This window comes from Nerophis ophidion, linkage group LG14 (assembly GCF_033978795.1).
Source record: "Nerophis ophidion isolate RoL-2023_Sa linkage group LG14, RoL_Noph_v1.0, whole genome shotgun sequence".
NCBI classification, from domain to species: Eukaryota; Metazoa; Chordata; class Actinopteri; order Syngnathiformes; family Syngnathidae; genus Nerophis; species Nerophis ophidion.
In genome coordinates this window covers 49462602-49484762 of record NC_084624.1, presented here as the reverse complement: position 1 = coordinate 49484762, position 22161 = coordinate 49462602, and the positions used below count along the sequence as shown (strand labels likewise).

Sequence of the window (22161 nt, the reverse complement as noted above, 5' to 3'; positions counted from 1 at the left end):
CATGGACTACTTTAATGTTTACATGCAAATAAATGATAAATGGATTGTACTTGTATTGTGCTTTTCTACCTCTAAGGTAGGGCTGGGTGATATATTGCAGGTTTGTCTCTGTGCGATACAGAAAATGACTATATCGTTATATTCGATGATATGTTCTCACATCGTTGCTTTCAGCTGCGTGCATTACATTACTGGCGTGTCTCACTCCTTCTAGTCTGTCCTCCTCACAGAGACGTGAAACAAGCCCGCCTTCTTACTTACGTCACATACTCTCGCGAGTCTAGCGTCACACGCTCTCGCCGATCAGAGAGGTAGCAGCATGGCTAACATTAGCTGAGGCAGGTGGAGCTTGTGACAATACGAGAGAGAGATGGTGCCAAACTTATCACAAATGGAGGAAGAACAATAAATGTCCAACATAAAGAGCAGGGGGTCCATCATCTGGTGGTTTGGCTCCAAGTGGGAAGATATTCAGCAGACAACAGCAACATAGAATCATCATACTGCTGTCATTATATGTGTCAAGTGTTCAGTCAACATAGAATCATCATACTGCTGTCATTATATGTGTCAAGTGTTCAGTCAACATAGAATCATCATACTGCTGTCATTATATGTGTCAAGTGTTCAGTCAACATAGAATCATCATACTGCTGTCATTATATGTGTCAAGTGTTCAGTCAACATAGAATCATCATACTGCTGTCATTATGTGTCAAGTGTTCAGTCAACATAGAATCATCATACTGCTGTCATTATATGTGTCAAGTGTTCAGTCAACATAGAATCATCATACTGCTGTCATTATATGTGTCAAGTGTTCAGTCAACATAGAATCATCATACTGCTGTCATTATATGTGTCAAGTGTTCAGTCAACATAGAATCATCATACTGCTGTCATTATGTGTCAAGTGTTCAGTCAACATAGAATCATCATACTGCTGTCATTATATGTGTCAAGTGTTCAGTCAACATAGAATCATCATACTGCTGTCATATGTGTCAAGTGTTCAGTCAACATAGAATCATCATACTGCTGTCATTATATGTGTCAAGTGTTCAGTCAACATAGAATCATCATACTGCTGTCATTATGTGTCAAGTGTTCAGTCAACATAGAATCATCATACTGCTGTCATTATATGTGTCAAGTGTTCAGTCAACATAGAATCATCATACTGCTGTCATTATATGTGTCAAGTGTTCAGTCAACATAGAATCATCATACTGCTGTCATTATATGTGTCAAGTGTTCAGTCAACATAGAATCATCTTACTGCTGTCATTATATGTGTCAAGTGTTCAGTCAACATAGAATCATCATACTGCTGTCATATGTGTCAAGTGTTCAGTCAACATAGAATCATCATACTGCTGTCATTATATGTGTCAAGTGTTCAGTCAACATAGAATCATCATACTGCTGTCATTATATGTGTCAAGTGTTCAGTCAACATAGAATCATCATACTGCTGTCATATGTGTCAAGTGTTCAGTCAACATAGAATCATCATACTGCTGTCATTATATGTGTCAAGTGTTCAGTCAAGGCCAAGGCAAAATATCCTGATATATATCATGTATCGCAATATGGCATAAAAATATTGCAATATTAATAAAAGCCAATATCACCCAGTCCTAATTCAATTATTAGTTTGTTAAATGTATTCACTTATTAGTTTGTGAAATGTATTCACTTATTAGTTTTCCCCACAGGATGCCCACACTTGCTGTTTGGGGAACAGTTGGCGGCGTAGCCTTGGTTCACTTCACAGACTGGCGAATGTTCCTGGACTATGTGCCCTACATCAGTGGCAAGTTCAAGAAGGACTAACCAGGTTAGTACTGACTATGTTCCTGGACTATGTGCCCTACATCAGTGGCAAGTTGAAGAAGGACTAACCAGGTTAGTACTGACTATGTTCCTGGACTATGTGCCCTACATCAGTGGCAAGTTGAAGAAGGACTAACCAGGTTAGTACTGACAATGTTCCTGGACTATGCGCCCTACATCAGTGGCAAGTTGAAGAAGGACTAACCAGGTTAGTACTGACTATGGTCCTGGACTATGTGCCCTACATCAGTGGCAAGTTGAAGAAGGACTAACCAGGTTAGTACTGACTATGTTCCTGGACTATGTGCCCTACATCAGTGGCAAGTTGAAGAAGGACTAACCAGGTTAGTACTGACTATGTTCCTGGACTATGTGCCCTACATCTGTGGCAAGTTGAAGAAGGACTAACCAGGTTAGTACTGACTATGTACCTGGACTATGTGCCCTACATCAGTGGCAAGTTGAAGAAGGACTAACCAGGTTAGTACTGACTATGTACCTGGACTATGTGCCCTACATCAGTGGCAAGTTGAAGAAGGACTAACCAGGTTAGTACTGACTATGTTCCTGGACTATGTGCCCTACATCAGTGGCAAGTTGAAGAAGGACTAACCAGGTTAGTACTGACTATGTTCCTGGACTATGTGCCCTACATCTGTGGCAAGTTGAAGAAGGACTAACCAGGTTAGTACTGACTATGTACCTGGACTATGTGCCCTACATCAGTGGCAAGTTGAAGAAGGACTAACCAGGTTAGTACTGACTATGTCCCTGGACTATGTGCCCTACATCAGTGGCAAGTTGAAGAAGGACTAACCAGGTTAGTACTGACTATGTTCCTGGACTATGTGCCCTACATCTGTGGCAAGTTGAAGAAGGACTAACCAGGTTAGTACTGACTATGTACCTGGACTATGTGCCCTACATCAGTGGCAAGTTGAAGAAGGACTAACCAGGTTAGTACTGACTATGTCCCTGGACTATGTGCCCTACATCAGTGGCAAGTTGAAGAAGGACTAACCAGGTTAGTACTGACTATGTTCCTGGACTATGTGCCCTACATCAGTGGCAAGTTGAAGGACTAACCAGCTTAGTACTGACTATGTTCCTGGACTATGTGCCCTACATCTGTGGCAAGTTGAAGAAGGACCAACCAGGTTAGTACTGACTATGTACCTGGACTATGTGCCCTACATCAGTGGCAAGTTGAAGAAGGACTAACCAGGTTAGTACTGACTATGTCCCTGGACTATGTGCCCTACATCAGTGGCAAGTTGAAGAAGGACTAACCAGGTTAGTACTGACTATGTTCCTGGACTATGTGCCCTACATCTGTGGCAAGTTGAAGAAGGACTAACCAGGTTAGTACTGACTATGTACCTGGACTATGTGCCCTACATCAGTGGCAAGTTGAAGGACTAACCAGCTTAGTACTGACTATGGTTACTACATTTAAATGGCTGAGGTGTAATTGATTGACTTTATCTGCAACATCTTGGTGGTCCTCCATTGACCAACAAGTTTGGTTCTTACTCAGCATGTGATCTGACATTCTAGCACAAGGAGGATTCAATGAGCACATTAAAGACTTATGAAATGATAATGGAACAATAATAAAAAGAGAGAAAAGTTTAATTTGACCATTGGGGTTGACTTTCACGCAGGAAAGGTGTTGCAGTGATGTTTTTTTTCATTTCTCATCTTTTTGATCATGTCTTTCCTTTTCTTTTGACACACTGCCTTCAGAGGAGTCTGATGAGTACCTGTCTTTTGAACAAGACAGGTACTCATCAGAGGAGTCTGATGAGTACCTGTCTTTTGAACAAGACAGGTACTCATCAGAGGAGTCTGATGAGTACCTGTCTTTTGACCAACTGTGAAGCATCACTGTAGACACTTTTCACCTTGGATGACTAAAGACACTTGAACTGCTGCTGTGAGCCAAGGTCACCTGCATATTTTTACTGTTGACTGTCCATCACAATCATGTTTTCTTACTTACTGTGCCTTCTATATACTTTTGTAGTTTTAGCAAAGTACCGTGTGACTAGTTGAAGGGTGGACTAGCAAAGTAAGATTTTCATTGTAGGGCAAAGTTTCTGTTTAACTGTAATAATAAACAATCTTCAATCTAATGCTTGGAAGACAAAATAAAGAATAAAAGGGATTTTGTCCTTCTTTGCGACACATTCATTAAAGAAGACTGCTTAGGCTGAGAAATCATTGTCTCCCAAGCACAAAATATTGCTAACCGAGGACCTCCTTTATTCTCCAGTGTTGTTCCTTGCATGGAAGCTCACTGCAAGCCTTTTCAATGATTTTATTCTCCAGTGTTGTTCCTTGCATGGAAGCTCACTGCAAGCCTTTTCAATGACTTTATTCTCCAGTGTTGTTCCTTGCATGGAAGCTCACTGCAAGCCTTTTCAATGATTTTATTCTCCAGTGTTGTTCCTTGCATGGAAGCTCACTGCAAGCCTTTTCAATGACTTTATTCTCCAGTGTTGTTCCTTGCACGGAAGCACACTGCAAGCCTTTTCAATGACTTATTTCAAATAACAGTTTTATCCATCTGGACGTGCGCATTTTGACCAGTTTTGTGTTTTCCCAACAGTTTGTTGTGGGAGATGATGAACCAGGACTGTTTTGCACTGAACTCCATCCAACTGTCATCTTCATCCTGCTTGTGCAACAGCGTGACGACCTCCACCTTCATCACTGCACTTGGGCTTCAATGCTCCGTCCAAATGAAAGAATAGGAAAACACAGACAATGCACAGACTTTTTGTTTTCCCTGCTGCAGTTGGAGCTTCTTATGTTACTCGTTAGTTGCTGTCTGATTTAAATGTTCAGCTCTGTACTTCAAGCAAAACTGTTTTTGAAGAGTAAAAAGTATGTGAAACACCTCATGTTGTGTCTCATTATTCCTGCAAGTGGTGTAACACTTATCAAAATAAAATACAACATTGCATTGTAAATCATGTTAATACCACTTTATACTCATTTATACTTTTATTGAACGTCAGAGACTGGAATCGATGTTGTTTTGCATACGCTGAGGTTTTCTTGACCTGGTGAATGTTTTGTGTGCCAGTCCGCACTCGCGCACTAGTTGACGCGAGTGCGGCGGAGGCTGACCGCGGAGGCGGTGAGGCGGCGGGCGGACTGATCTTCACTCGTAAAGGTCGGGAGCGAGCAATGGTGATCGATAACAAATGTGAGGCTGGAACTTGATGAGAGGAAAGAAAGGCTGCTAGTTGACCTTTCTTACTTTTGACGAGCTGGCTTCCACTCCACGCGCGACGAGGACATTCGGAGCATGGAGAGGAAAAGGTAGGAGTCAGGAAAGTCAAAAGTCGCGGGAGTTTTTACAATGAAAGTTTGTGGAGCAGGAAAGCGCGTGCATGCGTCTTATTTGTTGCAACAAATGTCTCCGCCTTGTATTTGTCGCCGCACGCCGCCTGTAAGTCGTGCACACTTCATGTCCAACAAGAAGAAGAAGAAGAAGAAGAAGAATGGATGTCCAACAAGTAGAAGAAGATTCCTCAGCGTGAGATGTAGCTGCTAGCTTGATTAGCTAGCTAACTTTCATTGTTTACACACGCTTGACTTGTGCAAGATGACAAAGTCTCAGTCTCATTCATGACACTTTTCTACTTTGCACACTTCTAACTTCTAACTCATCACCAGCTCTGCATACTTGACTTTTGTCTCATTCACTGCTCTTTTCATTTGTGTGCGTCATCCACTTGACTTGCACCCATCAAGAAGAAAGCTATTTCACTCATATTTCACTTGTATACGAAGCTCACCTATTTATTATTATAATTATTTATTAGTGTTTGTTAGCTCTACACTTGACTAGCGTGTTCCATGCACTTTAGCAACCATGGCGATGATTTCACTTGATGAACATTGTGGGCGGAGACATGTTTGATTGACATCTCCACCGACCTGTCATAGCTTGAAGGCGGGACAACTGCCACCGACCTCATGTTTGATTGACATCTCTGCCGACCTATCATAGCTTGAAAGCGGGACAACTGCCACCGACCTCATGTTTGATTGACATCTCTGCCGACCTATCATAGCTTGAAGGCGGGACAACTGCCACCGACATGTTTGATTGACATCTCTGCCGACCTATCATAGCTTGAAAGCGGGACAACTGCCACCGACCTCATGTTTGATTGACATCTCTGCCGACCTATCATAGCTTGAAAGCGGGACAACTGCCACCGACCTCATGTTTGATTGACATCTCTGCCGACCTATCATAGCTTGAAAGCGGGACAACTGCCACCGACCTCATGTTTGATTGACATCTCTGCCGACCTATCATAGCTTGAAGGCGGGACAACTGCCACCGACATGTTTGATTGACATCTCTGCCGACCTATCATAGCTTGAAAGCGGGACAACTGCCACCGACCTCATGTTTGATTGACATCTCTGCCGACCTATCATAGCTTGAAAGCGGGACAACTGCCACCGACCTCATGTTTGATTGACATCTCCGCCGACCTGTCATAGCTTGAAGGCGGGATAACTGCCACCGACCTCATGTTTGATTGACATCTCTGCCGACCTGTCATAGCTTGAAGGCGGGACAACTGCCACCGACCTCATGTTTGATTGACATCTCTGCCGACCTGTCATAACTTGAAGGCGGGACAAGTGCCACCGACCTCATGTTTGATTGACATCTCTGCCGACCTGTCATAACTTGAAGGCGGGACAACTGCCACCGACCTCATGTTTGATTGACATCTCTGCCGACCTGTCATAGCTTGAAGGCGGGACTACTGCCACCGACCTCATGTTTGATTGACATCTCTGCCGACCTGTCATAACTTGAAGGCGGGACTACTGCCACCGACCTCATGTTAATACACTCACTGGCCACAATATTAGGTACATAAACAAAAGCTTTATTAAATACACATACCTTCAAAAGGTGAAATACAATTAGTGTGTTTATTTATTTTATTTTAATTGTGACCATGCACATACAGTAGATTGTTTTATATGTTAAATGGTAGACAAAGGATCATTTCCCTTTGTTGTGCCAAAATAAGCGTACAGCAGGTGCATTGTAGGGGAAAGGCACTTTTGGGGGATTTTTGCCTGTCATTCACATAAAAAAGTCAACGTGTTTTTAACTTTTATTGATGCATTCTAATTCCTTAATAACTGCGAGCAAAATTCCGCCTACAATGAAGCCCATTATGTGAACTTTGCTTTTAAAGTGTTTAACCTATCAAGCTTTTATATGGAAACTAAATAATACTTTTACAAAATAATTTCTTCACAAATTCAGGAAATAAGTCCCTGGACATAGGAGGGATGGTTTAAATCAGAGCCAATAGTTTTTGTTTAAATTCAGTTATTTTGCACTATTGAATTCATTTTGCTGAAAATAGTGTCTGTAATAAAAGGGAGTAAGAAAATAATGTTGATAGATAATAATTACACCACCATACTGTGTTTTGTCTTTTTACAATTGTAATTTCAAAATGGAATCTGAATGATTGATAAAATGTAAAATATCGGTATGACCAATACTAACTACTTGGTTACCCACATTTGTAGTTTTAGCCACACTAACCAACGCAGAGAAGAGTAGAGAGGACCATGTTACAGAAGAAAGTAAGCAGCTATTGACGGTAGATTGACAAGTCCATTAATAATAGTTTTGAGAAAATAATACACAAGTCAGCAACTAAATTGGGAGCTTTTGTAACCCATTTTGATGGTTCTATTAGAAAACTCAAAAGCAGTGAATGGTAAATAAAAACAGATTACACTGATTTGCTGATCCTTTTCAACTTCTATTCAATTGATTGACTGCAGAGACAAAATATTTCATGTTCACACTGAGAAACTTCATTTTCTTTTGCAAATAATCATGAACTTAGAATTTAATGGCAGCAACACGTTGCAAAAAAGTTTTCACGGGGGCATTTTTACCACTGATTTACATGGCCTTTCCTTTTAACAACAATTTTAAGAAGCTTTTCAGGAGGATATCTTTCCCATTCTTGCTTGATGTACAGCTTAATTTGTTCAACAGTCTCCCGCCTCATATTTAGCCTTCACACATTTTCAATGTCTGGACTACAGGCAGGCCAGTCTAGTACCCGCACTCTTTTACTATGAAGCCACGCTGTTGTAACACCTGGCTTGGCATTGTCTTGCTGAAATAAGCAGGGGCGTCCATGATAGCATTGCTTTGATGGCAACATATGTTGCTCCAAAAACTGTATGTACCTTTCAGCATTAATGGTGCCTTCACAGATGTGTAAGTTAGTCATGTCTTGTTCACTAATACACCCCCATACCATCACACATGTGTAAGTTAGTCATGTCTTGTTCACTAATACACCCCCATACCATCACACATGTGTAAGTTAGTCATGTCTTGTTCACTAATACACCCCCATACCATCACACATGTGTAAGTTACCCATGTCTTGTTCACTAATACACCCCCATACCATCACACATGTGTAAGTTAGTCATGTCTTGTTCACTAATACACCCCCATACCATCACACATGTGTAAGTTAGTCATGTCTTGTTCACTAATACACCCCCATACCATCACACATGTGTAAGTTAGTCATGTCTTGTTCACTAATACACCCCCATACCATCACACATGTGTAAGTTAGTCATGTCTTGTTCACTAATACACCCCCATACCATCACACATGTGTAAGTTAGTCATGTCTTGTTCACTAATACACCCCCATACCATCACACATGTGTAAGTTAGTCATGTCTTGTTCACTAATACACCCCCATACCATCACACATGTGTAAGTTAGTCATGTCTTGTTCACTAATACACCCCCATACCATCACACATGTGTAAGTTAGTCATGTCTTGTTCACTAATACACCCCCATACCATCACACATGTGTAAGTTACCCATGTCTTGTTCACTAATACTCCCCCATACCATCACACATGTGTAAGTTAGTCATGTCTTGTTCACTAATACACCCCCATACCATCACACATGTGTAAGTTACCCATGTCTTGTTCACTAATACACCCCCATACCATCACACATGTGTAAGTTAGTCATGTCTTGTTCACTAATACACCCCCATACCATCACACATGTGTAAGTTAGTCATGTCTTGTTCACTAATACACCCCCATACCATCACACATGTGTAAGTTAGTCATGTCTTGTTCACTAATACACCCCCATACCATCACACATGTGTAAGTTAGTCATGTCTTGTTCACTAATACACCCCCATACCATCACACATGTGTAAGTTACCCATGTCTTGTTCACTAATACTCCCCCATACCATCACACATGTGTAAGTTAGTCATGTCTTGTTCACTAATACACCCCCATACCATCACACATGTGTAAGTTAGTCATGTCTTGTTCACTAATACACCCCCATACCATCACACATGTGTAAGTTACCCATGTCTTGTTCACTAATACACCCCCATACCATCACACATGTGTAAGTTAGTCATGTCTTGTTCACTAATACACCCCCATACCATCACACATGTGTAAGTTAGTCATGTCTTGTTCACTAATACACCCCCATACCATCACACATGTGTAAGTTACCCATGTCTTGTTCACTAATACACCCCCATACCATCACACATGTGTAAGTTAGTCATGTCTTGTTCACTAATACACCCCCATACCATCACACATGTGTAAGTTAGTCATGTCTTGTTCACTAATACACCCCCATACCATCACACATGTGTAAGTTAGTCATGTCTTGTTCACTAATACACCCCAATACCATCACACATGTGTAAGTTAGTCATGTCTTGTTCACTAATACACCCCCATACCATCACACATGTGTAAGTTACCCATGTCTTGTTCACTAATACACCCCCATACCATCACACATGTGTAAGTTAGTCATGTCTTGTTCACTAATACACCCCCATACCATCACACATGTGTAAGTTAGTCATGTCTTGTTCACTAATACACCCCCATACCATCACACATGTGTAAGTTAGTCATGTCTTGTTCACTAATACACCCCCATACCATCACACATGTGTAAGTTACCCATGTCTTGTTCACTAATACTCCCCCATACCATCACACATGTGTAAGTTAGTCATGTCTTGTTCACTAATACACCCCCATACCATCACACATGTGTAAGTTAGTCATGTCTTGTTCACTAATACACCCCCATACCATCACACATGTGTAAGTTACCCATGTCTTGTTCACTAATACACCCCCATACCATCACACATGTGTAAGTTAGTCATGTCTTGTTCACTAATACACCCCCATACCATCACACATGTGTAAGTTAGTCATGTCTTGTTCACTAATACACCCCCATACCATCACACATGTGTAAGTTACCCATGTCTTGTTCACTAATACACCCCCATACCATCACACATGTGTAAGTTAGTCATGTCTTGTTCACTAATACACCCCCATACCATCACACATGTGTAAGTTAGTCATGTCTTGTTCACTAATACACCCCCATACCATCACACATGTGTAAGTTAGTCATGTCTTGTTCACTAATACACCCCAATACCATCACACATGTGTAAGTTAGTCATGTCTTGTTCACTAATACACCCCCATACCATCACACATGTGTAAGTTACCCATGTCTTGTTCACTAATACACCCCCATACCATCACACATGTGTAAGTTAGTCATGTCTTGTTCACTAATACACCCCCATACCATCACACATGTGTAAGTTAGTCATGTCTTGTTCACTAATACACCCCCATACCATCACACATGTGTAAGTTAGTCATGTCTTGTTCACTAATACACCCCCATACCATCACACATGTGTAAGTTACCCATGTCTTGTTCACTAATACACCCCCATACCATCACACATGTGTAAGTTAGTCATGTCTTGTTCACTAATACACCCCCATACCATCACACATGTGTAAGTTAGTCATGTCTTGTTCACTAATACACCCCCATACCATCACACATGTGTAAGTTAGTCATGTCTTGTTCACTAATACACCCCCATACCATCACACATGTGTAAGTTAGTCATGTCTTGTTCACTAATACACCCCCATACCATCACACATGTGTAAGTTAGTCATGTCTTGTTCACTAATACACCCCCATACCATCACACATGTGTAAGTTACCCATGTCTTGTTCACTAATACACCCCCATACCATCACACATGTGTAAGTTAGTCATGTCTTGTTCACTAATACACCCCCATACCATCACACATGTGTAAGTTACCCATGTCTTGTTCACTAATACACCCCCATACCATCACACATGTGTAAGTTAGTCATGTCTTGTTCACTAATACACCCCCATACCATCACACATGTGTAAGTTAGTCATGTCTTGTTCACTAATACACCCCCATACCATCACACATGTGTAAGTTACCCATGTCTTGTTCACTAATACACCCCCATACCATCACACATGTGTAAGTTAGTCATGTCTTGTTCACTAATACACCCCCATACCATCACACATGTGTAAGTTAGTCATGTCTTGTTCACTAATACACCCCCATACCATCACACATGTGTAAGTTAGTCATGTCTTGTTCACTAATACACCCCCATACCATCACACATGTGTAAGTTAGTCATGTCTTGTTCACTAATACACCCCCATACCATCACACATGTGTAAGTTAGTCATGTCTTGTTCACTAATACACCCCCATACCATCACACATGTGTAAGTTAGTCATGTCTTGTTCACTAATACACCCCCATACCATCACACATGTGTAAGTTAGTCATGTCTTGTTCACTAATACACCCCCATACCATCACACATGTGTAAGTTAGTCATGTCTTGTTCACTAATACACCCCCATACCATCACACATGTGTAAGTTACCCATGTCTTGTTCACTAATACTCCCCCATACCATCACACATGTGTAAGTTAGTCATGTCTTGTTCACTAATACACCCCCATACCATCACACATGTGTAAGTTACCCATGTCTTGTTCACTAATACACCCCCATACCATCACACATGTGTAAGTTAGTCATGTCTTGTTCACTAATACACCCCCATACCATCACACATGTGTAAGTTAGTCATGTCTTGTTCACTAATACACCCCCATACCATCACACATGTGTAAGTTAGTCATGTCTTGTTCACTAATACACCCCCATACCATCACACATGTGTAAGTTAGTCATGTCTTGTTCACTAATACACCCCCATACCATCACACATGTGTAAGTTACCCATGTCTTGTTCACTAATACTCCCCCATACCATCACACATGTGTAAGTTAGTCATGTCTTGTTCACTAATACACCCCCATACCATCACACATGTGTAAGTTAGTCATGTCTTGTTCACTAATACACCCCCATACCATCACACATGTGTAAGTTACCCATGTCTTGTTCACTAATACACCCCCATACCATCACACATGTGTAAGTTAGTCATGTCTTGTTCACTAATACACCCCCATACCATCACACATGTGTAAGTTAGTCATGTCTTGTTCACTAATACACCCCCATACCATCACACATGTGTAAGTTACCCATGTCTTGTTCACTAATACACCCCCATACCATCACACATGTGTAAGTTAGTCATGTCTTGTTCACTAATACACCCCCATACCATCACACATGTGTAAGTTAGTCATGTCTTGTTCACTAATACACCCCCATACCATCACACATGTGTAAGTTAGTCATGTCTTGTTCACTAATACACCCCAATACCATCACACATGTGTAAGTTAGTCATGTCTTGTTCACTAATACACCCCCATACCATCACACATGTGTAAGTTACCCATGTCTTGTTCACTAATACACCCCCATACCATCACACATGTGTAAGTTAGTCATGTCTTGTTCACTAATACACCCCCATACCATCACACATGTGTAAGTTAGTCATGTCTTGTTCACTAATACACCCCCATACCATCACACATGTGTAAGTTAGTCATGTCTTGTTCACTAATACACCCCCATACCATCACACATGTGTAAGTTACCCATGTCTTGTTCACTAATACTCCCCCATACCATCACACATGTGTAAGTTAGTCATGTCTTGTTCACTAATACACCCCCATACCATCACACATGTGTAAGTTAGTCATGTCTTGTTCACTAATACACCCCCATACCATCACACATGTGTAAGTCACCCATGTCTTGTTCACTAATACACCCCCATACCATCACACATGTGTAAGTTAGTCATGTCTTGTTCACTAATACACCCCCATACCATCACACATGTGTAAGTTAGTCATGTCTTGTTCACTAATACACCCCCATACCATCACACATGTGTAAGTTACCCATGTCTTGTTCACTAATACACCCCCATACCATCACACATGTGTAAGTTAGTCATGTCTTGTTCACTAATACACCCCCATACCATCACACATGTGTAAGTTAGTCATGTCTTGTTCACTAATACACCCCCATACCATCACACATGTGTAAGTTAGTCATGTCTTGTTCACTAATACACCCCAATACCATCACACATGTGTAAGTTAGTCATGTCTTGTTCACTAATACACCCCCATACCATCACACATGTGTAAGTTACCCATGTCTTGTTCACTAATACACCCCCATACCATCACACATGTGTAAGTTAGTCATGTCTTGTTCACTAATACACCCCCATACCATCACACATGTGTAAGTTAGTCATGTCTTGTTCACTAATACACCCCCATACCATCACACATGTGTAAGTTAGTCATGTCTTGTTCACTAATACACCCCCATACCATCACACATGTGTAAGTTACCCATGTCTTGTTCACTAATACACCCCCATACCATCACACATGTGTAAGTTAGTCATGTCTTGTTCACTAATACACCCCCATACCATCACACATGTGTAAGTTAGTCATGTCTTGTTCACTAATACACCCCCATACCATCACACATGTGTAAGTTAGTCATGTCTTGTTCACTAATACACCCCCATACCATCACACATGTGTAAGTTAGTCATGTCTTGTTCACTAATACACCCCCATACCATCACACATGTGTAAGTTAGTCATGTCTTGTTCACTAATACACCCCCATACCATCACACATGTGTAAGTTACCCATGTCTTGTTCACTAATACACCCCCATACCATCACACATGTGTAAGTTACCCATGTCTTGTTCACTAATACACCCCCATACCATCACACATGTGTAAGTTACCCATGTCTTGTTCACTAATACACCCCCATACCATCACACATGTGTAAGTTAGTCATGTCTTGTTCACTAATACACCCCCATACCATCACACATGTGTAAGTTAGTCATGTCTTGTTCACTAATACACCCCCATACCATCACACATGTGTAAGTTACCCATGTCTTGTTCACTAATACACCCCCATACCATCACACATGTGTAAGTTAGTCATGTCTTGTTCACTAATACACCCCCATACCATCACACATGTGTAAGTTAGTCATGTCTTGTTCACTAATACACCCCCATACCATCACACATGTGTAAGTTACCCATGTCTTGTTCACTAATACACCCCCATACCATCACACATGTGTAAGTTAGTCATGTCTTGTTCACTAATACACCCCCATACCATCACACATGTGTAAGTTAGTCATGTCTTGTTCACTAATACACCCCCATACCATCACACATGTGTAAGTTAGTCATGTCTTGTTCACTAATACACCCCAATACCATCACACATGTGTAAGTTAGTCATGTCTTGTTCACTAATACACCCCCATACCATCACACATGTGTAAGTTACCCATGTCTTGTTCACTAATACACCCCCATACCATCACACATGTGTAAGTTAGTCATGTCTTGTTCACTAATACACCCCCATACCATCACACATGTGTAAGTTAGTCATGTCTTGTTCACTAATACACCCCCATACCATCACACATGTGTAAGTTAGTCATGTCTTGTTCACTAATACACCCCCATACCATCACACATGTGTAAGTTACCCATGTCTTGTTCACTAATACACCCCCATACCATCACACATGTGTAAGTTAGTCATGTCTTGTTCACTAATACACCCCCATACCATCACACATGTGTAAGTTACCCATGTCTTGTTCACTAATACACCCCCATACCATCACACATGTGTAAGTTAGTCATGTCTTGTTCACTAATACACCCCCATACCATCACACATGTGTAAGTTAGTCATGTCTTGTTCACTAATACACCCCCATACCATCACACATGTGTAAGTTAGTCATGTCTTGTTCACTAATACACCCCCATACCATCACACATGTGTAAGTTAGTCATGTCTTGTTCACTAATACACCCCCATACCATCACACATGTGTAAGTTAGTCATGTCTTGTTCACTAATACACCCCCATACCATCACACATGTGTAAGTTACCCATGTCTTGTTCACTAATACACCCCCATACCATCACACATGTGTAAGTTAGTCATGTCTTGTTCACTAATACACCCCCATACCATCACACATGTGTAAGTTACCCATGTCTTGTTCACTAATACACCCCCATACCATCACACATGTGTAAGTTAGTCATGTCTTGTTCACTAATACACCCCCATACCATCACACATGTGTAAGTTAGTCATGTCTTGTTCACTAATACACCCCCATACCATCACACATGCTGACTTTTACACTTTCACCCTAGAACAGTCCCCATGGTTCTTTTCCTCTTTGGTCCACAGTTTCCAAAAACAATCTTAAATGTGGACTCGTCTAACCACAGAATACTGTTCCACTTTGCATCAGTCCATCTTAGATGACCTCAGGCCCAGCAAAGTGTTTTGAGGTTTTGTTGATAAATGGGTTTTGCTTTGCATAGTAGAGTTTTAACTTGCACTTACAGATGTAGCGACCAACTGTAGTTACTGACAGTGGTTTTCTGAAGTGTTCCTGAGCCCATGTGGTGATATCCTTTACACACTGATGTGGCTTTGATGCAGTACCGCCTGAGGGATCCAAGTTGACGGGCACTGCCGCTCACGTGCAGTGATTTCTCCACATTGTCTGAACATTTTGATGATATTACGGAGCGTAGATGGTGAAATCCCTAAAATGTTGTTCTCAAACAATTTGCTCAGGCATTTGTTGACAAAGTGGTGACCCTCGCCCCATCCTTGTTTGTGAATGAGTGAGCATTTCATTGATAGGCAATCATGGCACCCACCTGTTCCCAATTAGCCTGTTCACCTGTGGGATGTTCCAAATAAGTCTTTGATGAGCATTCCTTCACATTTTCCCTCTTTTTTGCCACTTGTGAACATGCTGCAGGCATCAAATTCCAAATGAGCTAATATTTGCAAAAAAAGAACAAAGTTTTCCAGTTGGAACGTTAAATATCTTGTCCTTGCAGTCTATTCAATTGAATATAAGTTGAAAAGGATTTGTTGTATTCTCTTTTTATTTACCATTTACACAAGGTGACAACTTCACTGCTTTTGGCTTTCTGTGTGTGTATATGTATATGTATGTATGTGTGTGTGTGTGTGTGTGTATATATATATATTTATATATATATATATAATATGTGTGTATATAATATGTGTGTATGTATGAGACAGCTCTATTATGATACAGATTTCAGGCCATTTGGCACAATCCTAATTGGCTGTGAGGAAGAAGTGAGCATCACAATGTCTGTCCATCATGCACATGATGTTATGTCTACTCTCGTGTGTTTCCCTCCCCTCCAGCGTACATGTCAGGCGTGTCCTGGCTAAACCACAGACGCTGCGAGGTCCAGCCAACAACTTTCACACGGAGGAGGCCATCCAGGCTCGGCCTGCACATTTACTTCTCACTAAAGTCCAGCGGAATGGCCACAAGCACGCTCATGACAATGTCAGCCATCAAATCAGGGTGAGATAGTCTTTTTCAACAACGACCTGACCATCCAGAAGAATATTCTGAGCTGAAGAGTTCCAACATGACTATAAACTTCCTGATGATCCTCCGACTGTAAATCATGATGACTGTAACTACATCATCATACTCTTCATGTTTTATCTTTTGTCATAGAGACACAAGCACAAGTTGCATTGACAGACAAAAGTTGCTTGAAAGCAGCATTTTTTCTTTTAATAAACAAAAGCATTGGCAAGTGTGCTTGCTGGCTTAAAACATATTTGACACTGCACTCGTTTATAGTTTTACCCCAGGAAGTACATTAAAATAGCTGTTTTGACACTGATCACCTGCACTCTGTCGGCAGAAGTATTCATCATAGTTGGTCATGTGTACATACTGCTTGTTGTTTAGTGTGTCCACTACATTTCATCTTCAAACAGCTTTTTAAAGCACCTTTTGTTGTGATAATCCATAGCAGCGGTCACAGGTTTTTTTTTTGTTTTTAAACGGTAACAAATGACTCCGCTGTTGCTTACTAACTGATTGCCAAACATCTGACTAAAATGAGACAGATTATGAAAGCCGGTTAGGAGCAAGTAAGCACTGCTTCTTTCAACAGTGAACTATCTGAGTCATTCATTGTGAATATGATCCAACTTTCCTTGAATATTGACCTATTGATGACAGAGGACTGCACACACTATGTTAATGTTGACATGGGATTCGTATATCATGAACATTTATGTCATGAATTACAAAAATGACTGTCTTTCCAGCCCAGAGTAACTGCATTTAATTGGTGGGGATTGTTGAGGGTGTTTAAAGGTAGACGCTGCTTCAATTCCCAGTCCCTAGCCATTAGCCATTAGCCATTGACCCAAGGCTGGATAAAAAGGAGCATAAAAAGTAAGCCAAGTTAAACATGCGATTGACCCCTTTTCTTCCTGGAAAGAGCAAAAGTTGAGATGAATATTCCAGTTGACCTCGTAGGTCACCAAAAATGGTTATATTTCTGTGGTTGTCATGTTTTCTTTGAAAAGGCCAAGCCAGACTTGAACACAACGCTGCCAGTTCGACAGACCGCATCAATCTTCAAGCAGCCAGTGACCAAAGTAACAAATCACCCCAGCAACAAAGTGAAGACAGACCCCCAGAGGGCCGTGGACCAACCAAAACAGGTCAGTAACATTTCATTCAATTATTTATTTATCCTCATGTTTGTTTTCTTCCTGTTTGTTGGAATGAAATGTTGATAGAAGGATTTGATGTTTTACTTCATCAAGCCCAGAATGGCAGAAAGGTTTCAAGTAGATGTAAACATGCCGAATACACTTTTACACATGTCCTTCTTTCAAACCGTTTTGCCGGGAATCCCAGTTAGATAGAAAAGTAGCTGTTGGCTATGAATACACATAAAATAATGGCGATATAGACAAGTCTTTGGCTTTATGTTTGCAATTCTTCAGTTGTTCTGGGAGAGGAAGCTGAGCGGGTTAAGTGCTTTTGACATTGCTGACGAGCTGGTGAAAACCATGGATCTTCCCAAAGGCCTGCAAGGTTAAGAGAAGACAAAAAAAGCACACTTTGATGCGTTTCCCTGCCCAGCTTGATCTCATCTTGCCACCTGGTCCTGCTCAGGTGTGGGGCCCGCCACTTCTGACAAAACGCTGCTGTCCGCCATCGCCAGCGCCCTGCACACCAGCCCCGCCCCCGTCACCGGCCAGCTCACGGCGGCCGTGGAGAAAAACCCCGGAGTGTGGCTTAACACGGCGCAGCCGCTCTGCAAGGCCTTCATGGTGACAGACGAAGACATCAGGTGAGGCACACGCACACACACACACACTTACTGTTCTAGAAACTATATCTGACGCTAATAAGGGAGCCCTTGTCCCATGGCTGACCACAAAATGAAAACTTTGTTCGTCCGATTAGATTGATCAAAGGCATGTTTAGAAGTCCCCCATGAGAAAATAGCAAAACAATGGTAAGCGGTAGAAAATGGATGGATTGATGGTAAATGCTCTGGACCTGGAATGATACCCAAAGTATTGTACATCACATTTACATGGAAGGTGCTGACCACCACCCATCAGGAGTTTCTTGCTCAAGGACACAACGGCTGTGGCTCAGATGATGTCGGAAGCTGGAATCAAACCTTTCTGTCACGGCAGGGTTGTGCAGGGTCAAATAGGGCTGATCTTGCCAATAGTTGTAATACCTTTTTGCTTCTATTGGGGACAACCTATCTAGTAAAATAAGTCAACCTCCAGGATGTTCCTTTAAAGAATTGTTATCAGGCAGCTACCTCAGTTCCTTTTTCATGCAGCCAACTGACATCAATGAGCTTTACAGGATCATTATGGAGCTAAAGTCGTCACTTACAGCTGGAGTGGACGGCATATGTGGCAACATCTTGAAAGCCATAACAAATGTGATCACAAATCCTCTTTGTCACTGTATAAACCTGTCACTTAGTGCTGGTATTGTACCTAAAATGTCCAAAGTGGCAAAAGTAATCACAATTTTTAAATCGGGTGATAAAAATAATATGAACAATAATAGGCCAATTTCAATCTTACCAACATTTTCAAAAATATTTGAGAAAGTGGTCTATAACCGACTGAATGGCTTTCTAGAAAAACTAAATATCCTTGTCCCCTCCCAATATGGTTTTCGTAAAAAAAGCACCAGCTGTATGGCTAGAGGTCAATGACTGTATTGAAGAAGGAAAATGTGGTATTGGCATTTTTTTGGATGTGTCCAAGGCCTTTGACACAGTAGACTTTGAGATCTACTTGTACAAGTTACATCACTATGGTGTTAGAGTGGTACCTCTCCATTGGTTCCCTTCTTACCTTTACAGAAGGTAACAATGTGTATGATCACAACTCACCCTGTATGACCATAAATGATGGGGTTCCCCAGGGATCCATCTTGGGGCCTCTGCTTTTTATACATAAATGATTTTGTAAACTCCTCCGAAACTTTTCATAAAATAATTTTTGCTGACGATACAAATGTGTTGACCTCACACAAGAGCCTCCACCATCTTCAAGAAACTGTCAATTCAGAACTTGTAAAAGTGGATTCCTGGTTCACTTAATGTAAATAAAACTAATGTTATTCTATTTCGTTCTAATAAAAAGCAGACAAATCCTGAGCACTGCCATGTCAACATCAATGGGCAGGAAATACAGAGAGTATACTCCACAAATACAGAGAGTATACTCCACAAAATTCCTGGGGGTCATCATTGACGAATACCTCAATTTTAAATGTCACATTAGCCACCTGTTAAACAAATGATCCAAATATGTTGGCCTGTTCTTTCACCTTGGTCATTATCTTCCTCTTTATGCTCTATTTACCTTGTACAAAACTCTTTGAAGCACATCTAAACTACTGTAATATCATCTGCTGGAACACCTTCCCTACCTACCTTCACAAATTAGAATCCATGCAAAAGAAAATCATACGGGCCCTGTCATGGTCCAAGTTTGATGCCCCCACTCGACATCTATTTCATAAATATCATCTCTTAAGACTGAAAGAGTTCAATATTTGTCAAAATGCTTGTTTAACCTATCAAGTCATTTACAGGCTGAATCTTAGGCTCTGTAGCTTGGTTCTTATCTACCATCCCCAGCATGCCCACTACACTCCTAACTTAGATCTGATATCAGGTAAACATGGTCTACTGGCTTGTACCGCTCACAGTGTCGTATGCAGGGGACCAAAGATCTGGAACCAGCTTAATGAGAGCCTCAAGATGCTGTATCCATTCTCCAACTTCAGAAAGAAACTGAAAACGTACCAATTAACCACCTATCTCTAATGCCTCATGTGGGGTAGACTACTGTTGGGTTTTGCATGCTTGTATGAATGTATGTATGTATGTATGTATGTATGTGTATGCTTGCTTTAGTACTATTATCTTGTGTTTATCATACAGCTTTGTTGTTGTTGTGCTTGCTACCATGTTTCATCTTTCCATGTATACACTGTCCTCTGGACCCCCTGTCAAAAGCTTCTTCTAGCTTATTTGGGGGACCAACATCTTTAAATGATGACATTCACCACTATTGTGATTGTTATATGGTATTGTCAATAAACTTGAAACTAAACTAAACGGAGCCACGTACTGCATTGGACTTTAGAGCAGGGCTATGGCTGTCAAATGTAATGTGTTACAAGCATTATGCATAATGATCTTTTACCTTTAATTATACGCTCAGTTTAATCAGCTCAATCAGTACAAAGATAAGCAAGACAACTACAACTGCTGACAAATCTCACTTCAAAATACTTCCAGGCCAGACTTGGGACAAAAGCAAGGTCATTTTGCAAAAATAGAAGAAGAAACATGTTTTAAAGCAGTCGCTTCTCGTATTTCCACAAGAATGGCGGAGTATGCCAGCTACAATGTTGTCCACAAAAGAAAATACTGTATCTTTTTATCCAAATGAAAAATAGGAACGTTGATTTTCTTTGTGGAAGAAGTTTGTACAAGCTTGCAAGCAGGAGCCTCAGCTTGCATTTTCCATGTTTGTAATTAGAGGTGTCTTCTTCTTCTTCTGTGTGTGTCCTTCAGGAAGCAGGAGGACCTGGTGCACAGTGTGAGGAGGCGGCTGGAGGAAGCCCTCATGGCGGATATGTTGGCTCATGTAGAAGACGGCGCTGTGGAAACGGCCGCCAGCTCGCAAGAGGAGGAGGTGAAGGAGGCTGAGCGGGTGGAAAAGGAGGGCTCATAGCCAATGTACACAACTTATCCTTTACCACAACTCAAGTCATCAATAATCCTGGGAGGGGTTTCCCTCTCCCTCCCTTCAAGTGAAATACAACTTTAACGTGAAGGTACTGGCTTTGTTGTAAGACTAAATGATTATTTCTATACAGCCAAAAAGGTGCTTCACCTTTATTTGAGCTATTACCTTCATCAGCGTTTAGCAGATGTGAATGGTGCTAATAATGCAGCTGCTAAACTTGCTGAAAACAAAGCTGGCACCAATGAAGGCTAAATGACATTTGTAAATGTTTGTCGCTTTGTGTAAACACTTCTGTTTCCATTGGATTCTACTCCTGGCAAGCAATGTTTGATGCTGAGAAGTGTAGGAAAGGTTGAAGAATGTCTCCATGTCTCTTTGTGTGAGCTAAAAGAGAGACTTCATACTTCTTTTTCTTTCTTTTCAATAACTTCTCTTTTAGGTCCAGTTTTGTAAACCCAACACTGATACTTAACTACTGTATATGTTCCTATATTGTTCAATAAATGCATTTGTTTGATGTCATTTGTGCTTTTTTGCATCTCAAGGTTGTGCATTTTAGACCACATGACAGTATTGCTTTTTGCTTTATTTCCAACACTCCTAACAAAGTCCCTTTAACTGCACAATTCCAATATTTGTGATGGTTTCTGACAAA

General features: G+C 41.1%; 1 protein-coding gene and 1 long non-coding RNA gene across 2 annotated transcripts; both read left to right on the top strand.

Annotated features, from left to right (window-relative positions):
• The first annotated feature begins 47 nt into the window (after nucleotides 1–47).
• On the top strand, nucleotides 48–4742 carry LOC133568800 (uncharacterized). Its single transcript, XR_009809680.1, has 2 exons — nucleotides 48–1840; nucleotides 4448–4742. It is a non-coding gene; the product is annotated as an uncharacterized LOC133568800 (long non-coding RNA).
• A 246-nt stretch (nucleotides 4743–4988) lies between these two features.
• LOC133568798 (methyl-CpG-binding domain protein 3-like) lies at nucleotides 4989–22023 on the top strand. The gene is made up of 6 exons (XM_061920942.1): nucleotides 4989–5166; nucleotides 16587–16752; nucleotides 17781–17918; nucleotides 18207–18297; nucleotides 18379–18556; nucleotides 21332–22023. Exons 1-6 carry the CDS (start codon nucleotides 5153–5155, stop codon nucleotides 21489–21491), a joined length of 747 nt encoding a protein of 248 aa, XP_061776926.1. The 5' UTR covers nucleotides 4989–5152; the 3' UTR covers nucleotides 21492–22023.
• The last annotated feature ends 138 nt before the right edge of the window (nucleotides 22024–22161 follow it).